The 20,998-nt window shown below is 36.6% G+C and overlaps 2 protein-coding genes across 6 annotated transcripts in view; one reads left to right on the top strand and one right to left on the bottom strand.

Annotated features, from left to right (window-relative positions):
- Nucleotides 1–20,998, bottom strand: part of LOC126915514 (lachesin-like) — a 478,988-nt gene that overhangs the window by 193,145 nt on the left and 264,845 nt on the right. The window lies entirely within an intron of this gene.
- On the top strand, nt 11,081–12,707 carry LOC126915510 (uncharacterized). The gene has a single exon (XM_050720242.1). The coding sequence runs from the start codon at nt 11,206–11,208 to the stop codon at nt 12,421–12,423; it is 1,218 nt and encodes a 405-aa protein (XP_050576199.1). The 5' UTR covers nt 11,081–11,205; the 3' UTR covers nt 12,424–12,707.

Genomic DNA, 20,998 nt, shown 5'->3' with positions numbered 1-20,998 from the left:
GTTCTTTGTCATGATGTTTCTTTTGACATACGTCGTCGCGGAGAAACGAAATTATAATTCAAAGATTGGGAACAAAAGTGAATAAAAGGGTCTTGTGCAAATGTAAGAACGTGTTTCGTTATGAAACAATACGAATATGAAATGTTATCAAACTCATGATTCATCTATTATTGAATTCATTGGAAATTTTGAAAACTGATACGCCCAGTAACATACAATACTATTGTAAATTCTATCAGTGCATGATATGATGAAGAATTAAAAATGACTAACAAAATAGAGGTTGCGATAATCCTGTGAAATATCTAATTCCAAGATAGATGACTTAGAAACATGGGAAAATATATCTGTTACAAAAATTATTAACACTTTTTCGTACGCTTAGTTAGCAATTTCAAATTTTCCAAGTATCGTCGTTCAGTTAAGTTAAACAAAAGAAACAATTTGCTAAACACCGAAAGTTGCTTCAACGATTTCACGACCAAACAAATCGGCAATACGCTCGGGCAGAGGAGCTACACAGGCCGAATTCCCAGGGAACTGAAAAGTCACAAACTCGACTTCCAAACCTGAACGACCGTTCGATATGTAAAACTCCTCTCTTCAAGCATTTTGTTGCCTCGTAAACAGTCGAAACGTACTTCCTTGCCAACGACGATGCCTGTTATGTGGTTTGAACGCGCGTTTCATACAAAGCATACAAAGTGCTATTAACAACGTTTGGAATTCCGTTTGAATTTTAATTCGTGTTTTCTGCTTTTGCATTCATAGTAGCTGATATCATATCGGCATGCTGCATATTCATTGCCTTTATATTTTACTACAATAACTCGTTATTTTAATTTTTGTTTTCAGATTCGGGCGATGTGATGTTTAATGATAAGTACACGGCTAATTAGCCAAACATTTTCAATGATCTTCAATTCCGATGAATCGTCTGACCATTGAGAATACGAGGATACTCGTCGATACAGTGGCTATTTGGCAGTAAGAGAGACAACCGAGTATTTATCTGATATAAAATGATCGCAAAAAGAATTCACGCGGTGTCGTATTTGTTCTGGCATTTATATACCAATCAATTAAATGTAAATATATTAAATTTCGTACCATTCGTTAGTACTATGACCACAGGAATTTCACACTGTGAAGATGACATCTAGAGTCTGATAAGAACAAGAACGTTTCATTGGAAAATAAGAATCTGTGGTAACAGTTTTGGGAGCCGCTGTAATATGTGACAATACGTACTGTGACATACAGTAGAGCGTGAGATATCCATCGCAACTGTAGAAGTGAAATTTCTCGACGTAATTCTAATTCGATGGCCAGAAAATACAGCAGGCAGTAGTTTAATTAATATTTTGTTTATTTAAGCCAACCTGCTACTAGAACAATATTTCCAGTACCGACTGAAAAAGCTTGAAATTACCTTGCAAGTCCCTCCATCGTATTATACGTCATATTACGAAAGAGAATGCAATGTACATACAGCCCCGAGTGCAACGACAGCAACGACGCCGATTCTTCATGGTTTACATAGTTTTACGACCTCGCTACGTCTTTTTATTAATCCGAAGTATACAAAGTGAGCTGTAGTATCATGACCAGGCTGACTTAAAAATTCCAAGCCCCAGGGCCATCGTGTGTTGGCACGCAACAGATTCTCCCTCTTAATTCTCTCATTTCACGGCTCGCGGTTTCAAGCCAGCTCGTAAAACATTCGTGTCGCTCAGAGAGAAACGGCAACGCGGTGTGGCGAGAAGGGCGTGAGGAAGAGCGGAGTCGGAAGGGTGAGCTGTCGTAGGAGGATCTTTCAATCTAGCCGAGGCACGGGTGGTTGAAGAAAGAGGAGGAAGCTGGTTGCCGGAGCAGCGGCCCCGGAGTCTGCTTTAAAATTCAAATTCACAACTTTTGCTTAAACGTCTCTTAGATAACCGAGATAGCTGCGTCGCCTTCCGAACACTCTCTGCCCCTGAAACTCTCCGGTTTCCACCCTGCGGCTGAATCTCGTCAGACGCGTAGAAAAACGATCCCGGAGTTTCTATAGGGAAACCTGCAGAGTTAGAAGAAGAATGTATGTACGTGTACTTGCTACGCGTGTATTTTCTTCATCTGTGTGTATAGAAGTTCGGACCGTAGCGCAATCTCCGATAAGTAAGTAAATTGGTCTGGATATTAGGAGCCTCCGACGCGCTGCAATTCCAGTGGGGGTGGTTCAGGTTACGTTACAAGACCCGCGCAATGGCGAACTCGAGTTTCCCCTTCGTTATTGGTGAACTCAAGATTGTCGACCGCGCTAACGAGGGACATCGATTACCGGCAAGAAATTGAGCATATGCCGGGTAGGGGACATAGAAATGAGCCGGCTCGTGGTATGTAATTCCGTGTACTCGAGCGAGAACGCGGTCGGCTGGTGACCAATTTTAAGAGAGTGGAGAGTTTATTACTGGTCGTTGATATTTCTTAATGATAGGGGAAATGGTTATGACGGTGATAGGTGAATAATTTGTGCATACTCTTGCGGGTAATTTTATTTTTCTGCTTTTTAATTACGAGGTCATGGATCGTGGATGTTGATCAATTAATTACTCAACGTTATATCAGCATTCAGTTAAAAAATGTATCAAACTCTGTTCAGAATTAATGTCTAACTGCTTTCGGAAAGATTCTCTTTTTTCAAATTTGGTGAAGCAAATTTCTAGATTTTAAGTCGAGAAATTCTACTTTCCCTGCGAAATACATTGCACGTCACCGACTCGTTCCTTCTTCTTGCGCCATCTTGGAATTTAATGTCCAATTACGTTTCACAAGCTTATGTCTTTACGATTACTGGCGAAAAAATGAATTTTTCTGATACAAATAGGTTCAACCAAAACTGGTCGGATTTTACCTTCTTCATCTAAAATATTCTTTTCCAACAAAAGTCGATAACTCTACGCAATGTATATTAAAGGAAGCATTAAAATGATAATATTCATTATTGTAAGAATTGAAGGTATTTGTCACTTGTCACTTTCCCAAATAAATTATATAATATACTATATTCAAATCTTCAGTATCAAAACTAATAAGGAGACGCGATTGAAATAAGAAAAGTTTGAAGAGATTGTTTCGATGATGAAATACCATCTTTGAACGAATAACACCGTGTCCTCTAACTTCCGTAGCAATTCGTTTTAATAGTTTCCAAAAATAATTTATTTATCGCAAATGGCTATTAAACCTTGAATACACGTGAACCAAAATATTACAGTTTAATGTACAAGTTAAGGACATGTGTAGCTTCTCGCTTCCGTATACGTAAACTATTATATACGCATAAACATTGAAATTATATCGAAAGTACACGAAATTCAGAAACGATAGTTTGAAAAAGCAAGCAGAAACTTTCTTCTCTTGAAGCAAGAAATAAAAATACGAGAAATAAAACATAGAGATAATGATAATAGTAATACGTATTCGTACAAACGTAGATGCTATGAATTTAGAAAATTGTTGCTGCAAACAACAGGAAGTATCAACCAATCAACAATAAGTAGTCGATAAAACCGCATACCTTTTCCAACACTTTAAATCTCGCAAGACAAAAGACAACGGCAAAATCCTGCAGCATCGTGCGAATCTGCATACCGAACCTATAACCTTTAGCCCGTCGGTCTATAAATTATCGGGAACTAAGAGGGAATCGTAGTCAAGACGACGCTGCGGTTCGATGCAGTGGGAGCAACCGGCGATTCAACAGGCAGCTCGGAGCGGAAACGAAAGAAGCGAACGGAAGGAAACAACGAACAGCCAACGGGCCCGTGGCGTAGCAAGCGTAGCGAAAATTAATCCAATCGGGCGCGCGGAAAATCAATTCGATGATAAATCTTCCATCGAATCGTAAATAACGGCGCGCCACGATCCCGCCAGATAGTCTTGCCTGAGACCATGGCGCGACAAAGAAATATGACGACCAACACTGGAGCTTATTTATCGAGAAAAGCGGGACGTGAATGGGTGTACCGGGTTTCTTTGCTTGATCCACCGTGCCACGGGAATTCATCGACACGGTCCTTTTACATTTTTCCAAGCCCTTTTCCCAACCGTCCAGCATCCCCGCTCTCATTCACTCTTATTCACCGATCTCGAGCGGAACCGGTTCCACCGGCTTCGTCGTACTTCCGGCTATTTCACGAGTCTGCTCGTAAACTTTTTACTACGATCCTCCGTACAATATGCTCGGAACAATCTGGAGACGGCAGCACCACGACATCCACCTCCTCGTACCCTAGCCGTTTATTACTCTCGCTTCTCCTCTTCGACTTCGCAACTGACGTCGAAACGATAGAACGACCGTCTCTGTCTTTACAAATTTAGAATTTAGAATGACAAGAACTTCGTAAAGTGAGTATCCTGCCGGTTACGAGTATAAAAATACTTGGAGTAGTATTGATTTCGAGAACGTCCAGAGGGTGGTGATACAACGAGATGGAGCACCACCAGCATCGGATAGCGTTATTTATGATTCCGTTGCGGCGTTATATTTATCTCTTTTCAGCAGGCCATCGATCCTTCGATTTTCGGAAAGCAAACGGCCACAGGCTCTATTCATGCTCAGGATTCAAGCAGATCGTCCTGTGTTTTCTACGTTTCCAGTTCTCTCGTTCATTGCAGATCGTTTCCGCAACTTGGTTTAGCTTGTTATGAAATTATATACACGGAGAACTCATACGTACGTTTAAATGTAAATTGTACTCGTTTGCAATTAAAGTTTAAATCTCATTAAGGTTGTTTTTTTAATATACAAGCTTAGGTTTAATTAAAGGCCCTTCTATAATGTTCTATGCTGAGTTTAAGTCAGAATAATCCGTTCGGTTTTTAATTGTTCGGTCTGTTCAAAAGGAAATTAACACGGATATTATACAGATATTATAATTATTACAGAATAAAGTGGATATTATAATTATCGCAGAATTAATACAGATATCATAAAGCGAGGAATTCTTGATAGATTAACGAGCGTGGATTTTCTCGACAGACACATCACGCTCAGGTACAGCTACTCGTATAAAAAATTCTTGTTCGTTAAATAGAAATGTATCAACTTAAGTCGAATTAAGAAATGTTTTTAAGGAGAGAGCGACTACTATTTATAGAATTGTCTGTAAATATATGAATTCCAATGTTCGTTAAGTTCTCAAACTATTCGAAGAATTATCCTAAAGGATCGATTCCAACTGTCCAAATTTCGGAATCTCCAAAGTTTACAGTTTCAATGAAAAACATACAATCCAGATTAAACAGCCATAAAATCGATCAAAATGAAAATATTTGCAATCCGTGTGCAATTTTACTTCTCAAACTTCGACAAATATTTTTATTTGACTCTTCTGCCTTTATCTTGAAAAGAACATCGAGACGCGAAAATTCGTTAATTCAAAGTAAACATTTCATTCAATCTGTTGATTAAACATGGAAACAGAAAAAGAATGGAAATTTTTCATCTAGAATACACAAAAATCCTACAGTTGAGTTGTAGGTACCAATGCAAGAAGTGTTTTAGGATGCTCGTTATGTTAATGAGTGACTAGCTCTGAACAAGTAACGCTAATCGGTAACGGATGTTCTCGTTATCGCTCGTTCTCCGGGAAAGTAGATCTTTATGGCAGCAAACTAATTTAATTCGTTTACTAGGTCAGTGATTCGTAAGAAAAATTGGCGAGAGCTATGGATTTTTTTACACCGGCTTTTCCTTTCTCCTTTATTGTTTCCTCCAATTAAAAGTCCGCTTTTTATCGATACAATACGGAATAGCGAGCGTGATTGAAAGCTTAAAGCACACGGAATTAAACGGCCTGACTAAACGTGGAATTATCGTGCTGAGATTTTTGTTCGTGATAGGCGGCCGCGATTGAAGGTTGAAAATAATTTCGAAATTTTATCCTTTGAGCAATTGTATGTTCAATTTTATATAAATGCTGTTTGAAGGGATAAAAATGTTTTAAATGTACATGATTTAATGTTATATGAAAGATAATGAAATATGGAGAATGTAAAGTGACGTTGTAGAAGTAGAGCGCTAAATGTGAAGTGGGTATCTTCCTTTTTTAGCGTTTTTTCGCATGACCTGAGACCTATTAAAATTAAAAAATTTTTAATACCACGGACAGATACTAAAGAACGTGTAATTCAAGTTTCCATGTAAAATCATAAAAAAAAGTTATATGAACAATTTTTTAATATATTTCTTGATTCTTTAAACTTCGCCTATTAATAAGAACTTTGTTTTCAAGAATAACATCTTTTTTTATAGATTATGGAAAAATGAAATTTATTCACTCCAAGTATAGTAGATAACATAAAATTTCAAGATTATAATATTTATAACCAGTTTAAAAACTAGTAACGAGAACTATCGTTTCTTGTAAATTAAGAAACATTACAGGCCGATAGACAAACGTTACAAAATGTACACTGCTCAAGAATATTAACCATTTAAATTCAATATTTGTCACGCACGAATAATGCTCTCCAGTCGCTGTGAATAATTTTACAGAAAATATTCTGAATACTCGGCATAATCAAACACTTTCGTGGCTATACGATATATCTATATCAACATCCACCGAACAATCAGTTCATTATACAATGGATCAATTATTACAGGACTGCATCCTGGAGGATGGATCGATAAGCAGTTTAACGCGTATTATTTTCCGTGTCTGAAGGTTCGACGACGCAGCTCGTCGTTGCATAAATGAAAGACAGTTCAAGGGGATGAGGTAAATCGTCACGTAGCTGAAGAGCCATATCGAATGAAATTTGCAATGGAAATTTAATCTGCCTCGGTTTGTACCGAAGAATACTGGCTGCTGTTCCTTCTTAACACCACCCGTCTTTATGTCTCGCGGAATTTTCAACGGGAAAATAACAGACAGGGTGACGAACAGAAATTATCGTTGCTCGCAAGAACCTCTATCAACGGTTCGGGAAAATGCAGTGGGAAAGCTCGAGTGGGAAACAGGTTTAGCGGAATATTTTATTTAAACCGCGGAAAGATATGCGGGGACCAATCGATTCCGACGAAATCGCTCCAGGTGGTTATTCGAACTGAAAAAGCTTTCTCGCGTGTTTCATTCGAACAGAGAAAGGTAATCAATTTCGTTGAAATACCCGAGTATATACGAATAACCTGTGCCATTTGCTAGATGAAGGCCGACTCTGCTAACTCGTGAACTTTTTCTAAATCAAATGTCGACGAAAAATACGCTCGATGAAACAAATTACGAAAATATAATTTATTAGAATATCAGATTAGTCAACGAAGCATGAATCTACGATGTTTGATGTAAAATTCATAAACGCATATCGCGAGTGGGCGGACGCACTGGTTCCTAAAAATTTTATAAATTTCATGTGAAGCCGAAAAAGAAAAAATGGTACATGGTACAGAGTTGAGCGTGATATCGATCGAATTTGAATTTTTATCGTGTTACAGTGTAAGCATAGTAGTAGGTTGTTGGTTTACGACACGTGGACGAGTAGCCTCGTACTTGAACCGCCAACCACATAAAAAAGCAACGTTGACTAAGGTTACATATGTACTTTGTACGCTACTGTTCAGAAGTGCCTGTACTGTTGCATATTCTTGACACAAGACCTTTTGTAATTACAAAGTTGCAAATAAAACCACTAAACGTCTTCTCTCGAGACGTTCTCCCGCGGTATCGTAGCTTTCGTTTTGTCTGAAACGTCAGAAGAGTCCACTCGTGCGCAGCCAATTCAGTTAATTTCATCTCGCGAGCGAAGAAGACGATTTTGCGCTGCTTGCCTTTCTGGATCGTGGCACCCGCCTGCTCCAGTTGCGCTGGTCGCTTCTTTATCATCCTTTTCGGCCTGTTTTTTCCCCTTCATTGTCGCGCACTGTTCGGTGTTGTTCGGAGAAATTCCACTTGAGGTCTCTTTTTGCCAAGATCGTCGCACCTTCGCGAACTGAACGAACCTTTGGTAAGAGAAAAAGTGGCAGAACAGAGAGAAAATGAAATTGCCTTGAGTCTAGATGCTAGAGATTGATTCTGAGAACAGGTTCAGAATTAAACGAAGATGATTGCTTGCGGTTGAGAATAGGGACAGGATTCTGCCTGTCCTTGAAATACATTGCCGCGTAGAGATCAAGGCTAGTTCAGACAGTATTCAATAGTTTAGTCAAATAAGAAATAAAGCTGAAATTACGCCATTCACCTTGGAGAATCATTGCGGATGAAACGAGGAGGACGACAGTGATGTTTTTCGATTAATCATCCACTGTGAAACTGCGGCATGAAACCACACGGTGTAAATTCGGTTTTACTTTCTACTTGACTAAACAACTGGCCATATCTGAAACAATTTTTGTTACAAAAATAGCTGTATAAAATTTACGTATTAATTTTATTAGTTTGGGAATTGAAGAAAATTAAAAAACGTAAAATTAAAAAATGACATTTTTTCCTGTATCACACACATGTTAAATTTTCCTCTCGCTCTTCTCTATATGCTTGTACCTGAAACATTTACGAGAGTTAAGCTTAAGTGGCCGTAATTATTAATTCCAACGTTAAGGTTTATACACATCGGAATGAAAGAACAGCAAATTCTAAATGTGGAACACAATGATAAATCAAATATTAAATATTTACAAACTAAATTAATCCTATTATAAAAACTTGTATTATAATTATTCAAAACATACAGGAACGTAAAAGAACATACTAAAGTAGCTAACACAGAAGTTTCTCTACTTATCCAATTTACACGCGGACACGTTATACTTCACATAGTCTCCAGCACCGGCAGGAAGATTTGTCTTGTTAGCGATGAAGTCATAACTAGACTTAGAATTTTTATGTTTATACGAAATTTGTAGATGCAAATATACACGGAATATATAAAAGATCCAAGTGTACTCGTTATAATATTCTGCAGGGAAAACAAAATTCTGCTTACAATTAGTTTAAATTCGTTATTTACATACAGAAAAGCGTGAATTGTAAGTGTAATCATAACATCTATTCAGGAAACATAAAAATAATACAAATAACATGTTACGCCGCGCAAGACATCTGCACTCCATTCCGCGCGGCTTGACAGCCAACGGTTTACGTACCATCAATTTGAAATCCTAACTGCATTGTCCGCACATATGGTTTAAGTCAATCTGTTTGCCCGAAAAGACTTTCTAATTTTAGAAGTGTTTTCGGCTGGTTTTTAGAAAGGTCCTTGGGTTTATTACGCGCTCTTAAGAATTGCGGAGAAAGAGGGTAATGGCCTAACGCAAAACGCTCTCATCACTCATCAACATCGACTAACCAATGGACATCGCAGATCGTTGCCCTCACTTTACAAACGAAAAGTGTGAACAACGAATCCGTTTTCTTCGCTCAAAAAACCACACCCACACCGTAATTGCATGAGAGCAAAGAGTCAGTCTAACTCACTCGGTCACCTGGTTAATCTTCTTTATACAGTCAATCTGTCTACTTCGTACAGTCTAAGTCCATTCAGTCGCCTTTATACACGAACTCTCTCATCTACGAACAATCCTTCTCTTCGTTACCTGTACCGTAATCAACGGCGTTACTACTTAGTGTGATTGTATAAATTGTTGGAAATATATATTTTTTTATAACTCTGTGAGTCACAGTGTTATACCACAACAACCACTCCTATTATCCTAACCGAAATAAGGGGATCGAACTATTCATGGTGTCGATTATTATAATCGTAACGGGAATTTACTACTCCCGTTGATGCGTATTCTCGCGACCGCCTCTCCCCGCGATAGCTCGAAAATACACAACATGCACACATATCATCATAAAGACCATGACATCGAGTTATAGAATACAAAGAATGATAAATATACGATAGCGTGTAATTATTGTTTAGAATTATTATCGAATATAGTAGGGAGTGGTGAATTATGCAATTGAGTGCATGTTGTTGAATAAGCCACGCCTTGTTTTCTTCAAACAGCCATTGCATACGTAATTGAGTCTACGTCCAGGTATACTTCCAGTTAACTGATTACGTCGCAACTAGGGATGGACTCAGTTTCAACATTATGTTAACTTACATACGTATAATTCGAATTAAATTCAATATACAGGGTTCTTTTCATAGGTTCTGGATACTCCTCGTGAGGTATAATAGTTCGTTCGTTGTAAGTTGCGAAATATTTGATGTTCAAAAGCTGGTTTTGATCTTCATGAATGAGTATTTACAAGTATACATCCGAATGAGTTGAAATTCTTACGGATACTAATCGAATCATTGAATATCTCGTTGAACTCTTATAATAAATTTTATATCTTATAACACGTTTTTGTTTCTTCGATTCCTCATAATTAAGAATTCCTCGTGATTAAGAATGATAGTCGATAAAAAATAATTCAAGAAAATAGAGATTTGTATATTTTCTATTTAATTAAATTTCTCTATTTAATTTCTACAGTTTCGAATTTATTCAATCAGTGCTTGATACAAGAGACATTTTGGAAGCACCCTTTTTTATTACCCAAAGTATTTATATAGCGTTCGAATCTGTCGCATTTGCATACAAGTGTACTTGAAAGTATTACTTCTTCTCTTTTAAAATATTTATATTATCCTTGTTTTAGTTAAAATGACAATGTTAACATACTGAGAATTAAAAAAATGTTTTACCATTTGCTTCGTGTTATTTATGCTTTTCTTCACTTAATTTAAACTATTTCGTAATAGCCTGTACAATACAACTTTATTTAAAAGTTAAAAAGCACAGGAAGCTTCAAATATTTCAACATATCTTGAAAAATGCAAAGAGTGGTGCATTGGACAATTTAATTAATTTAACTAATTTCAATCAGTTAATGATCGAACCTACTTGCAACATACTTGACTCCATCACTAACCACTCTTTTTCTAGGAATATTATCACGAGTAGCTTTCCCGAAGTATCGTGCGACTATGAACGAGTCTAGTTCCTCGGTGTGAGAGATGCGCTATATCATGGCCTGTACTCAGCGTCCCCCACTCTACCTCTCGTGCCTTGTATCGTCACAGAGTCAATGTTATCGGCGTATACGAGATGGTAGTTGACTCTCAGTTGCGATGACGTTGCCATCGTCAGTCTACGATTGTTACTGTAATTGAAAAGACTTCGAGCAGTCGTCGCGATATTCGTTGCTAATTGGTGATGCTATGATGTGCGAACAAACGAAGGATTGTCACGCCTGGTTAGACCCTCTGATCGACAAGATAACCACGAATCTCGGTAAAAATTTCAATGATATACGATACGAAGTATCCACGCCTAACGATTCCTTCTTCATTTCGAGTTTATTCTTCGTCAATATCGTCTCTAACTCGACTACCAACAATGACGACCAAGAGAAGGAAACATCGAACAGCGTTGTGATAAAGGTACCGTCATCGTTGAACCATTTACGAGAAATAATGAGATCGAACGAACAATTCCACAACGAGATATTGTTCTATAAAAGGTACGCCAAGTATTACGATCAACTGCCTCGTTGTGTTTACGTTGAGCAGGATGATTCCTCTAATTCGGCGATCGTCCTAGAGAATGTAATTACTCAGCGAGGTTACAACTTGTGCAAATGGAAGAACGATATACCTCTGGTATACACTATAGCTGCATTTCAAGAAATCGCAAGGTTTCACGCGAAAGCATACACGGTAAAGAAGAATCATAAGGAAGAATTCTTCGATTTCGTGAGGAGTATCCAGGAAGTTAGGTTCTACCCAGGGACCATGATGAATGTTGTATTCAATGAAACTGCGACCAGGTGGCTCGACTACCTTCGAAAGCAGGGCCACGATAAACAATTCTGTGATAAGCTCGAAGCTCGATTAGAAAACACGTTTGAGGATTTGATTCTGAAATTTATCGAGGTCGAAGAACCTCTCGCCACGCTATGTCATGGCGACTTCACGATAAATAACACGTTGTTCAAAAACGAAAATGGTAAACTGAAAACTATGTTTATCGATTTCGCGTTAATACGGTATGGGTCGCCGATTTTGGATCTGTCTACGTTCATATGTCTGCATTGCGCGAAGGATGTCGACAAAAATATGTTGGATAATGTTTTGAAAGCGTATCATGACTCTTTGATACAGTGTCTTAAGGAGAATGATATGGATTGTGAACAGTATCCGTTCGAGGCTTTCTACGAGGATTATAAGAAGAAAGGTCTGTTTGGATTTTTCATTGCCGCGTTTTTCCTATCTACGGTGATGGGAAAGTCTGATAAAGCACTGGAAGACTTCGATGAAATGGACATGTCGGAGTGGATAAAAACGTTGTATTACTTAGGTGGAGATGAAATTAATGAAATTTTGGCGAATATGTTGCTGAAATTAAATGAGTTTGGGTGTCTGAATTATGTGCTGTAAGTGATCGGTATTTATTACACTGGTTATGATCAACAGAATCCACGTTTTTATAAATCAATAAAACCAAACAAATATAATTTTTATTATTACTAAAATTTTAATTACAAATTTTATAATTGAATATTGGATATTGTTAAATTATATAATTTTTGACGATTTGTTGAAGAGCCAAATTTTATTGTTTGAAAATTGAAATGCATATAGCAGTTGCAGAATCTATAAATAAGAGCGAAGTTATTGTAAAAAATATCATAAAAATGTATATATAAGATATGTTCTTTGTACGAAGCTTATCATTAATTATTCTTCTTTTTTATCCTTTTCCGCTCTTTTACATCGTATAACGAATAATCAGTACGTAAATATTAATTTTCTAATGTTCACTGACAAAACATATTTGCAGAAGTACTATACTTTAAGATACAGTACGATATTTTACGGATGTGAATCAGCGTAATTTCATTATAATTAAAAAATGAAGCACGGTATAATTTATAGATACCTTATGCGCATTATGTAAAATGTTTTGAAATTATATGGAGATAATGTTGATAAAGCTGGAAAGAAATTCGAAAGTGTATATAAATTTTACAAGATATTAACTGCAAGTAAAATTTCAAAAAGTTTTGTAAAACGTGCCTGATATATTTATAAAATTTTTAGAACATATATAAAATATATTTATAAAAATAATGGTAATACATTTCGCACTGTACATAGTATACTAAAATATTTATAATACACATCTGGTATTTATCGTCCATATGAAACACAAAAACTCCAATCACTATCATACATCCACAAACAGCACATTGTTCACACAAACAGCATGAATCGGTACATATGTACCATATGTATATGTGTATGTATTATAACAGTACGTCCTTTCAAAATCTCGTTCTACGTACAATTATCAATCTCTTCAAGATAATCCATCCTTCAAACCAATACAATCAAACATTATACAATTGAAATTTCCAAGAACTTAATCCTTCAAAGATTAGGCTTTTGATATCTTGTACTGCTCACAGTATATAGCAGAAACCTTCATAATCCACTCTATCACATATATAAAATATCACCGAATAACTACTATATATACTATAACTGTACATACATGTATCGTTCACTCTGATAAATTCTCATTTTGTGTCAATCCTTTAGAAAATAATCCACCAAATCCGCTATCATTAACGCTAACATTATATACATTTGAAATTATCAAAGACATTAATCCTTCAAATCCCTGTAAAATCCATCTGAAAGTAATCGGCAATCCGTGATACGCGCAATTAACGTTTTCCATAATGAACCGGTATCGGAAAATTTGTCGAGAGATAAGCGGCCAGAGCTTTTTTTTCATGGGAATACACGGATGGAAAACGGGTGCAACAACGCGGGTAAAAGGCTGGTTTAGAAGAGTGCACGCGTATACCCGGCGTCATATAGGTATGCGATGTACATATCCAGCGAAATAAAGCTCGTAGACACGAGGCAGCGGGGACGATGCGCGAAATTATTCTTTCGCCTATATGCAAGTACGGATCTGCCTTTCAAATAGAGGCACTCCGTGACGCGCGGAAAAACTTTGTCATTTCCATATATTTCGCCGAGGACTGACAGCCCTGTCTCTCCCGGGAAATTCACTTACGCTCTAACCTGAATTTTAAGCCCGTTAAATTTTGTTCGCCGCGGCGGTTCTACGCGCGGCCGCGTGTCTTCACGGCCGGAAGAGGAAACGAGGGACTGGAACTTGCGAGGAGAACTTGCAGGAATACTTTTAGCTTGGAAACGGACCTGAAACACGCGACCTACGGGAGGTTACCTACGATATTCTAGGGAATCGCGAAAAATAAGGAGAATGATTGTTGGATTCGTAGAATATCGTTAGAGCTGGTTACGTAGCAGATAAATTGACGGTTATTAAAAGTGCAGACTGTAGTGGGAACATTATACAATTTCTCGAAGAAGATTCGTGTAAACTACTGTTCGAACAAATGCATATTGTACTATTCAGAAATCGGTCGATGTACTTCATAGAGGATTCCTTTTTCTATTGAAATATCGTACTTTTCAACTAAATGTTTTTCACAAATTTCTTATTTACAATACTTATAGCATTAAGTTCCATCCTTAAGCGATCTGTTTTATTGTTATTGTTATTGCGTAGCAAGTACGCCGTGCAAAATGGTATGGAAAATTCATTCGGTCTTTGTAAATCTCTCTTTTATCCAGAAATTTAATTTATTCGAGTTTTATTTATTTTAATCGAATGTCGATTAAAGAATAATTTTTAAATTTAATTCGCGTATCATTGGTTGAGAACTTCTGGTATTAGAGAAATATTTCAGGATGCGCAGAATCACTGAAATTACATTTTCCGTGTGCAAACTTGATATTTTACGCGTTTCAAACACTACTAATTAAAGTTTCTATACGGTAGCGTGAGAACACACTCTGCATTTAATGATCTATAATTGTCAAGCGAATGTATTGTGTTTTGCAACATGTTTAATCACAGATACAAGAGAGAACAATACGTATGACACAAGTGTTCTGTTCTGTTTGATAAAAAGATATTTAAAGATACGTACGAATGGAAATTATGATGGTTGCGTGATAATGTGAAAACGTCACCTTATCTATCTTAAAATCTCACAAAGAGTGCTTGTTTTTCTATTTACATTTACGTTACCACATTAATGATCTTTTATTACGCTTACGCATATTCAACGCAAGAAACTATTGCATCAATCCATCCGCGTCAAGGTGAGAGCAATAGTAGGTAAGTACTTACGTATCAATAATTTATATCTTATCTTGACTCTCGTGTAACATTATTGCCGAATTTCATGAAATGTGACAGTACATTTAATCATATACGAATAATAATGTTACACTTTCGTATCTCAATTTCAATGATAATTGCATGAAATTATTACGTTTACGAAATACGTTTCACAAATTTTAAGGTGTATGGAAGAAGCAATACACGTAGTTAATTTAATTAGACGAAATATGTGACGTTTAAATTTTACGGGAATAACAATTATTTAAATTTCCGGGTTGTTTTGATCTCCAATTAACAATTCTTTGTAAAAGAGTCCAGTAATTTTAAAAACAAATCAATCTTCATATACATATACAGTGCCGCTTATAATTATTCAAATGAGACACCTTTTATATTTTACTTTTCTACCGTAATATAAAAGCCAAACAAGAGTTTTTTCATATTTTCAATGCATACAAGTTTTTATTGGAACAATAAACATTGCCTTGATTGTATTATCAATTAGAAATTGTAACTTTCTTAAATATACATTTTTCCACAATTTTCCATCGATTTTCGAAGTCGATCGAATAATTACTTTACCTTCCTTAATCAAGATACGTAGATACGACATTTTAATAAAAAATAGAGTAGCATACATTTCGTTTAAATTATAATTGATAGAAATTATGATGTAATAAAATTTGTTATAAAAATTAATGTAAAAATTGGAGATTACAACGAAATGATATTAAAATAGGGAAATAGTGAATTAAATAGGAAAGGGAATTCATGTCGTACTGAAATGTAGACTATCGGAAATCTCGACTTGAAATTCAGATGGAATCCATGTGTCGCTCTCACCGTCAGAACGTAAACCAATCGTGTTTCCCTGGGATAGCTTTATTGACGTACGTCACTTCTACGACACGGAAATGTGTCAAAAAAATATGTATCACGTTGCTTTTATCTTTGATTTACAAATCGGTATTTAGTGTCTCAAAAGTAACGTCTGTTTAAATAAGTCAAAGATACGATAAAGACTAACGCAATAAAGACTTAACGTTGTCCTATTAGTTTCGTTTGCTTATTATTGGAAGGGATATGATTAAAATTTAAAGAGCTTTATCCTGCACGATGGGTCACGATAATTAACTAAATTGCTTAAAATTGCAAATTCACTTGATAATATATTCATTAACCCTTTAACGTGACTAAATAGATAACAATATGTACAGAAAATAACGCACCCGCGACGATCTGTTATAATTATACGCACTTTCAACGTTGATTGAGCGTATGCAAACCACTCGATCAATTTCGAAATTACAAAACGCTCCGATAATTGACATGTACCGTGGTAAATCGCCAACAACCTTCCAACTAATGGCACGCGCGAATACATATTTTGGAAATTACGATATAATTCTTGCATATTGAATTCGACAAAGGTTAGAAATATTAAAACACTAATTATTTTTCTTCTAGTCTTTGAGCAACTAGCGATTTGCGTTAAATTGTAAAGCATTGATCTACGCTAGTTCCCATTAAAAGTAACGGCAATGCATGAGTCAAATATGGAGAGGGTGTAAAAAAAATGATCGACCTTGATTATCATAGATTTATTCTGCAGCTCGTTTGGGTCGGTAGAGATCTGTTACAGTCGATCGAAAAATTGACGTTGAGCATAATTTTGAAGACCAAATTTTTACTCATACATGTAGTACTCACTCACACATGGAGTACTCGTACATACAGCACTCATGGCGAGTAACAGAAGTCTGAAACCGTCCGAACCATCGGTCATAAATGGACCGTTCTCATGGAAAATGGTAAAAAAATTGCATCCTGATGGAAACTGATTTGATTTACATAATCTGTTTGTTGATAGACACACAAAGTCAAACGTATCGATGGGTTTCATGCTCCGAGAAAGTAAAATATAATACGAGAAGGTAAAAAAGTTCAATTCCGATGCAATTCCCGAAGTATCCAGTGACGATACCAATATGGCCATTACGCTGGAGCGTCTGAATTCGTGAAATTCGATAGGGTGTACGAATCGTACCAAAGATATAAATAAATCAGCTGCAGAGTGCGTCACTGGAACACGTATACAAAAGTTGAGTTTCCTCGCTATTATTATTCTTTTTTCTACTTTGTCCGGTGTTTTGTTAGTGTTCATTCTCCAATCTGTGCATAGCTTTTGTTCCCAGTGTTCATATTCTGCGTTAATAATAGTCTTCGACCTTTTCGAATTCAAAGAGTTCAGAAACCACGAGCAATGCGAAGTAAACCCATTGTTCGGTATGAGCGTGCAAGTGCAATGACTTGTTCTTTCACGTTCCAATGCACACGCGGTCAACCAGCTCCCCTATAATTAATAATAGAATTCAACGTTCATACTTCATCTTCAAAGCGTTGGTCCTTCATTGGCATTCCAGTCAATCAGCAAGTTCTGTTGCATGTCCTCCAATACGTGTAAGCTACACTTTATATATTTCGCGTGCTTTGGAATAGTTCCCAAATGCTTCATCTACTGCGCGATACATTTTCCGGATACAATATTTTTGTACCATTATTAACATTGAATACGGACAAAAGCTATAACCGGAGGATGAACGCTAACGAAGCGCAGCCGGACAAAGGAAAAGAAAAAAAGGTAGAAACTGGTAGTAGTAGAAACTGAACTTGCGTATACGTATCTCTCAATACCGCAGTCTACAGCAGTTTATCTACATTTTATATATTCGTACGCCCTATCGAATTTCACATGTTCAGGCACTCCAGAATAATGGCCATGCTGGTAAAAGAAACTATCGTCACTGGATATTCCGGGAATTGCATCGGAATTGAACTTTTTTACCTTCTCGTATTATATTTTACTTTGTATATCGGTGCTAGCCTTTCAACCGGTTTTCGATAACTTAATCAAAACTAGTTTTTACCCGTAATATTCTAAATGTATATATTTCAAAAAATAACTATATCAACGTACGATATAAGATTAAGATAAACCTATTTACAAGAATATCTACCAAGACCTTAAACCCAAGTAGCATCGATACCGCACCATATTTACCATGTTCAGTTGGTACGAATTAGCAGTCGTAGCCAGAAACATGATCCTACTAATCCGTTGCGCGTACTGTGCGGCTTGTTGCTGCGGTAATGCAAACCTTAACAAGAACGGAGCTACGTTACATCGGATGTAAACGAATCGTTGAACAAACAAACAGCCTGATAGGGAGGAACGTTCTCCATCCAGCCATCCTAAACCATGAACACACCGATTGCCTACAGTCACGCTAACTGCGCATCCTTCTATATAACCACCAGGACGAACTTGTCGCTTACACATTTATCAGTTGCTGCAAGTTCGCCCGTTAAGATCGAATAATGCTTGTGCACGCCGTGCATGTCGTACTATTCGCGAGTTCCAACTTTTCGGACGATCGAGACGAGTTTAACGATCGTCGACGAGAGACCTCGTCGCTCAGGAAGACGTTGTTGAAGCAGTTAGAAGATAGAGAACAGGAAGAGACAGCTAGAAGAAGATCGACGTGAGCGCGAAGTCGGTTGAAACCAGCGCGAAATCCGAGATGCGTAAGGACCGCCTGCCTTAATCGAGCTTTATAGTTCTAACAAGTGCACGAGTTCGAGGAGCGCGGTGATTCTATTCACAACGAAGTTTCGGGACAGTTTCAGAGACTTCTCAAGAATCTTCTTGTTATAGATATAAAATGGTGCTCGTAAACAGTCGACCGTCTCTCGAGGTGTCTAGGTTCCAACGAAGTGAAGAATCCGATAACGGAATTTCGTGATTACCGTAGGACAAGGCAAGAGTGGAAAATATGACTCAACGTGATTGGGAGAGATTGATGGGAATATTAAGTGGCGTGGGGGAGGGCTGTGGAGGAGTGGGCAATTGAATTTAACTCAATGAACTTAGAGAAGCCATCGAAGATCGACTATGGTTGCTTACAGGATATCTTTTTGAGGCACTCGACGTTTCCTTGAGACAGAAGTTGGTTATATGTTTCAAGTCGATTACTTGTCCCAATCCTGTCAGTCGCATAATCGATCTGCTACTGTTTTAGCGAAATGTCATCTTGTTAATTAATATGAAACAGTCCTATGAACTGATATTATTTATTTGCCATGCAACATCATCAAACGAGACTCTACGAGATCATAATTTTCAATTTCTCAATTGTCTCTTAACCCTTTATGAAAATTGTATCTTGCTAACTAATGTGAAATGGGTCCATGAGTTGATAAAACACAATTACTTCTAAACCATGTAACATCACCAAAGGAAATTCCCCAATTACGTTCTGTTTACAGACGTCTCGGAAGCACCGACAGAGGCAACGTTCAGCTACAATCACAAGCAACAAAAACACGGAATCTCATTTTGGCCAGTATTTTCAACGAAAAGCCGGATCGGTGAGCACGAAGTGGAGAATAGTTTAAAACAACCGACGAATTCGTCTTCGCGTTTATTTAAAAAGAAAGCAACACGACAAACTGCATCATCTAATTCCGTTGGACACGTCTTATTTTTATAAAATTTTGCGCATCCCCATTCGATGTTATTTCATCATCAATTGATCAACGAATATTTCATAAATTTGGATTAATCGTACTTTATTACATTTATGGTACGAAGCAACGTATCTAATAATTCCTTATAGCATTGTAAAGAGAGATAAATTTTTATCTTTTCAACAATTTATTAAACGTAGAAAATTTTGTTAAAATTATGATTTATAACGGAAACCATATATCTTGAAAAAGTTTCTTTACAAGGAATATAGAAGTAATTTATTACTTTCCCAAAAATTCATAAAATCAAGATGAAGTTACAAAAATAATACATTTATATGTCAAATGGGGTAGCCATTTGAGAAATCCAAGTTATTACATGAAAGAGAATTTGCGTTCAGAACATCGCTGTGAATTATTTTATTCCTGCTCGTTTTTTAAAAGTAAGAGAGCTGAGGCACACTTGGTTTACTGGGATTTCAATCTAAACATAAAGCTGTCAGCTCTGCCGAGATTGATACATGCACCTTGTAGGCAAGCATACTATATCATTTGACTGATCTAACCAGTAGTAGATACCTACATTCAAGGATACCTCTTCACCGTTGAAGGGTTGAATCTTTCTCTTGTACGTATGCATGTTTGAGTGATGGATTTTGTACGTATTTATATTTGAAAGCTGAAGTAGAAGTGACATCATATTTTTTGTATCATTAAATTTTATAGAAAAAGATATATTTACTTACTTACACATATTTACTCACATATTAAATAAAGTATTGTTAAGTAATGATTTGAGATTGTTGTAGGTAGTAATGTAAGCAATCGTAATGAAATTCTAAACTACAATTTTTTAATTTCAATTTTACAATGAACCGTATACGAAATTATTACAATTAACAAATTATTTCATCTCCCATTTTGAAAAATTCCAAAAAAAATTTTCGCTACAGCAAATGAAAATGTCATGTTGGCTTGATATAGGGGAACTTTGAGGTACAATATTTCAACTTACTTAAATTTTAACTACATGTACAATGTGTCCTTCTTAACAAGTAACTAAAATTTCAAGATTTTCCTAAGAAACTCAGTTTCTCGGAACAACATCTTAAACGTTTTATCGAACGACATAGTGTTTAACGTTTAATTTTCCGGAACTCTGCAGCTTTCATCGTTGAAAATTTTATTGTTCATATTTCTAAAGTTCTACATAATAAAAGCCGGACTATAGAAGCACTTTACGACGCGTTAATGTAA

Source organism: Bombus affinis, chromosome 4 (assembly GCF_024516045.1).
Source record: "Bombus affinis isolate iyBomAffi1 chromosome 4, iyBomAffi1.2, whole genome shotgun sequence".
Taxonomy (NCBI): Eukaryota; Metazoa; Arthropoda; class Insecta; order Hymenoptera; family Apidae; genus Bombus; species Bombus affinis.
The sequence above is the reverse complement of the archived record's forward strand: the minus strand, read 5'-3'. Positions and strand labels throughout refer to the sequence as shown.

Excerpts from the sequence above, each read along its gene's own strand:
- LOC126915510 (XM_050720242.1), top strand. The coding sequence starts at position 11,206 with ATGATGTGCGAACAAACGAAGGATTGTCACGCCTGGTTAGACCCTCTG.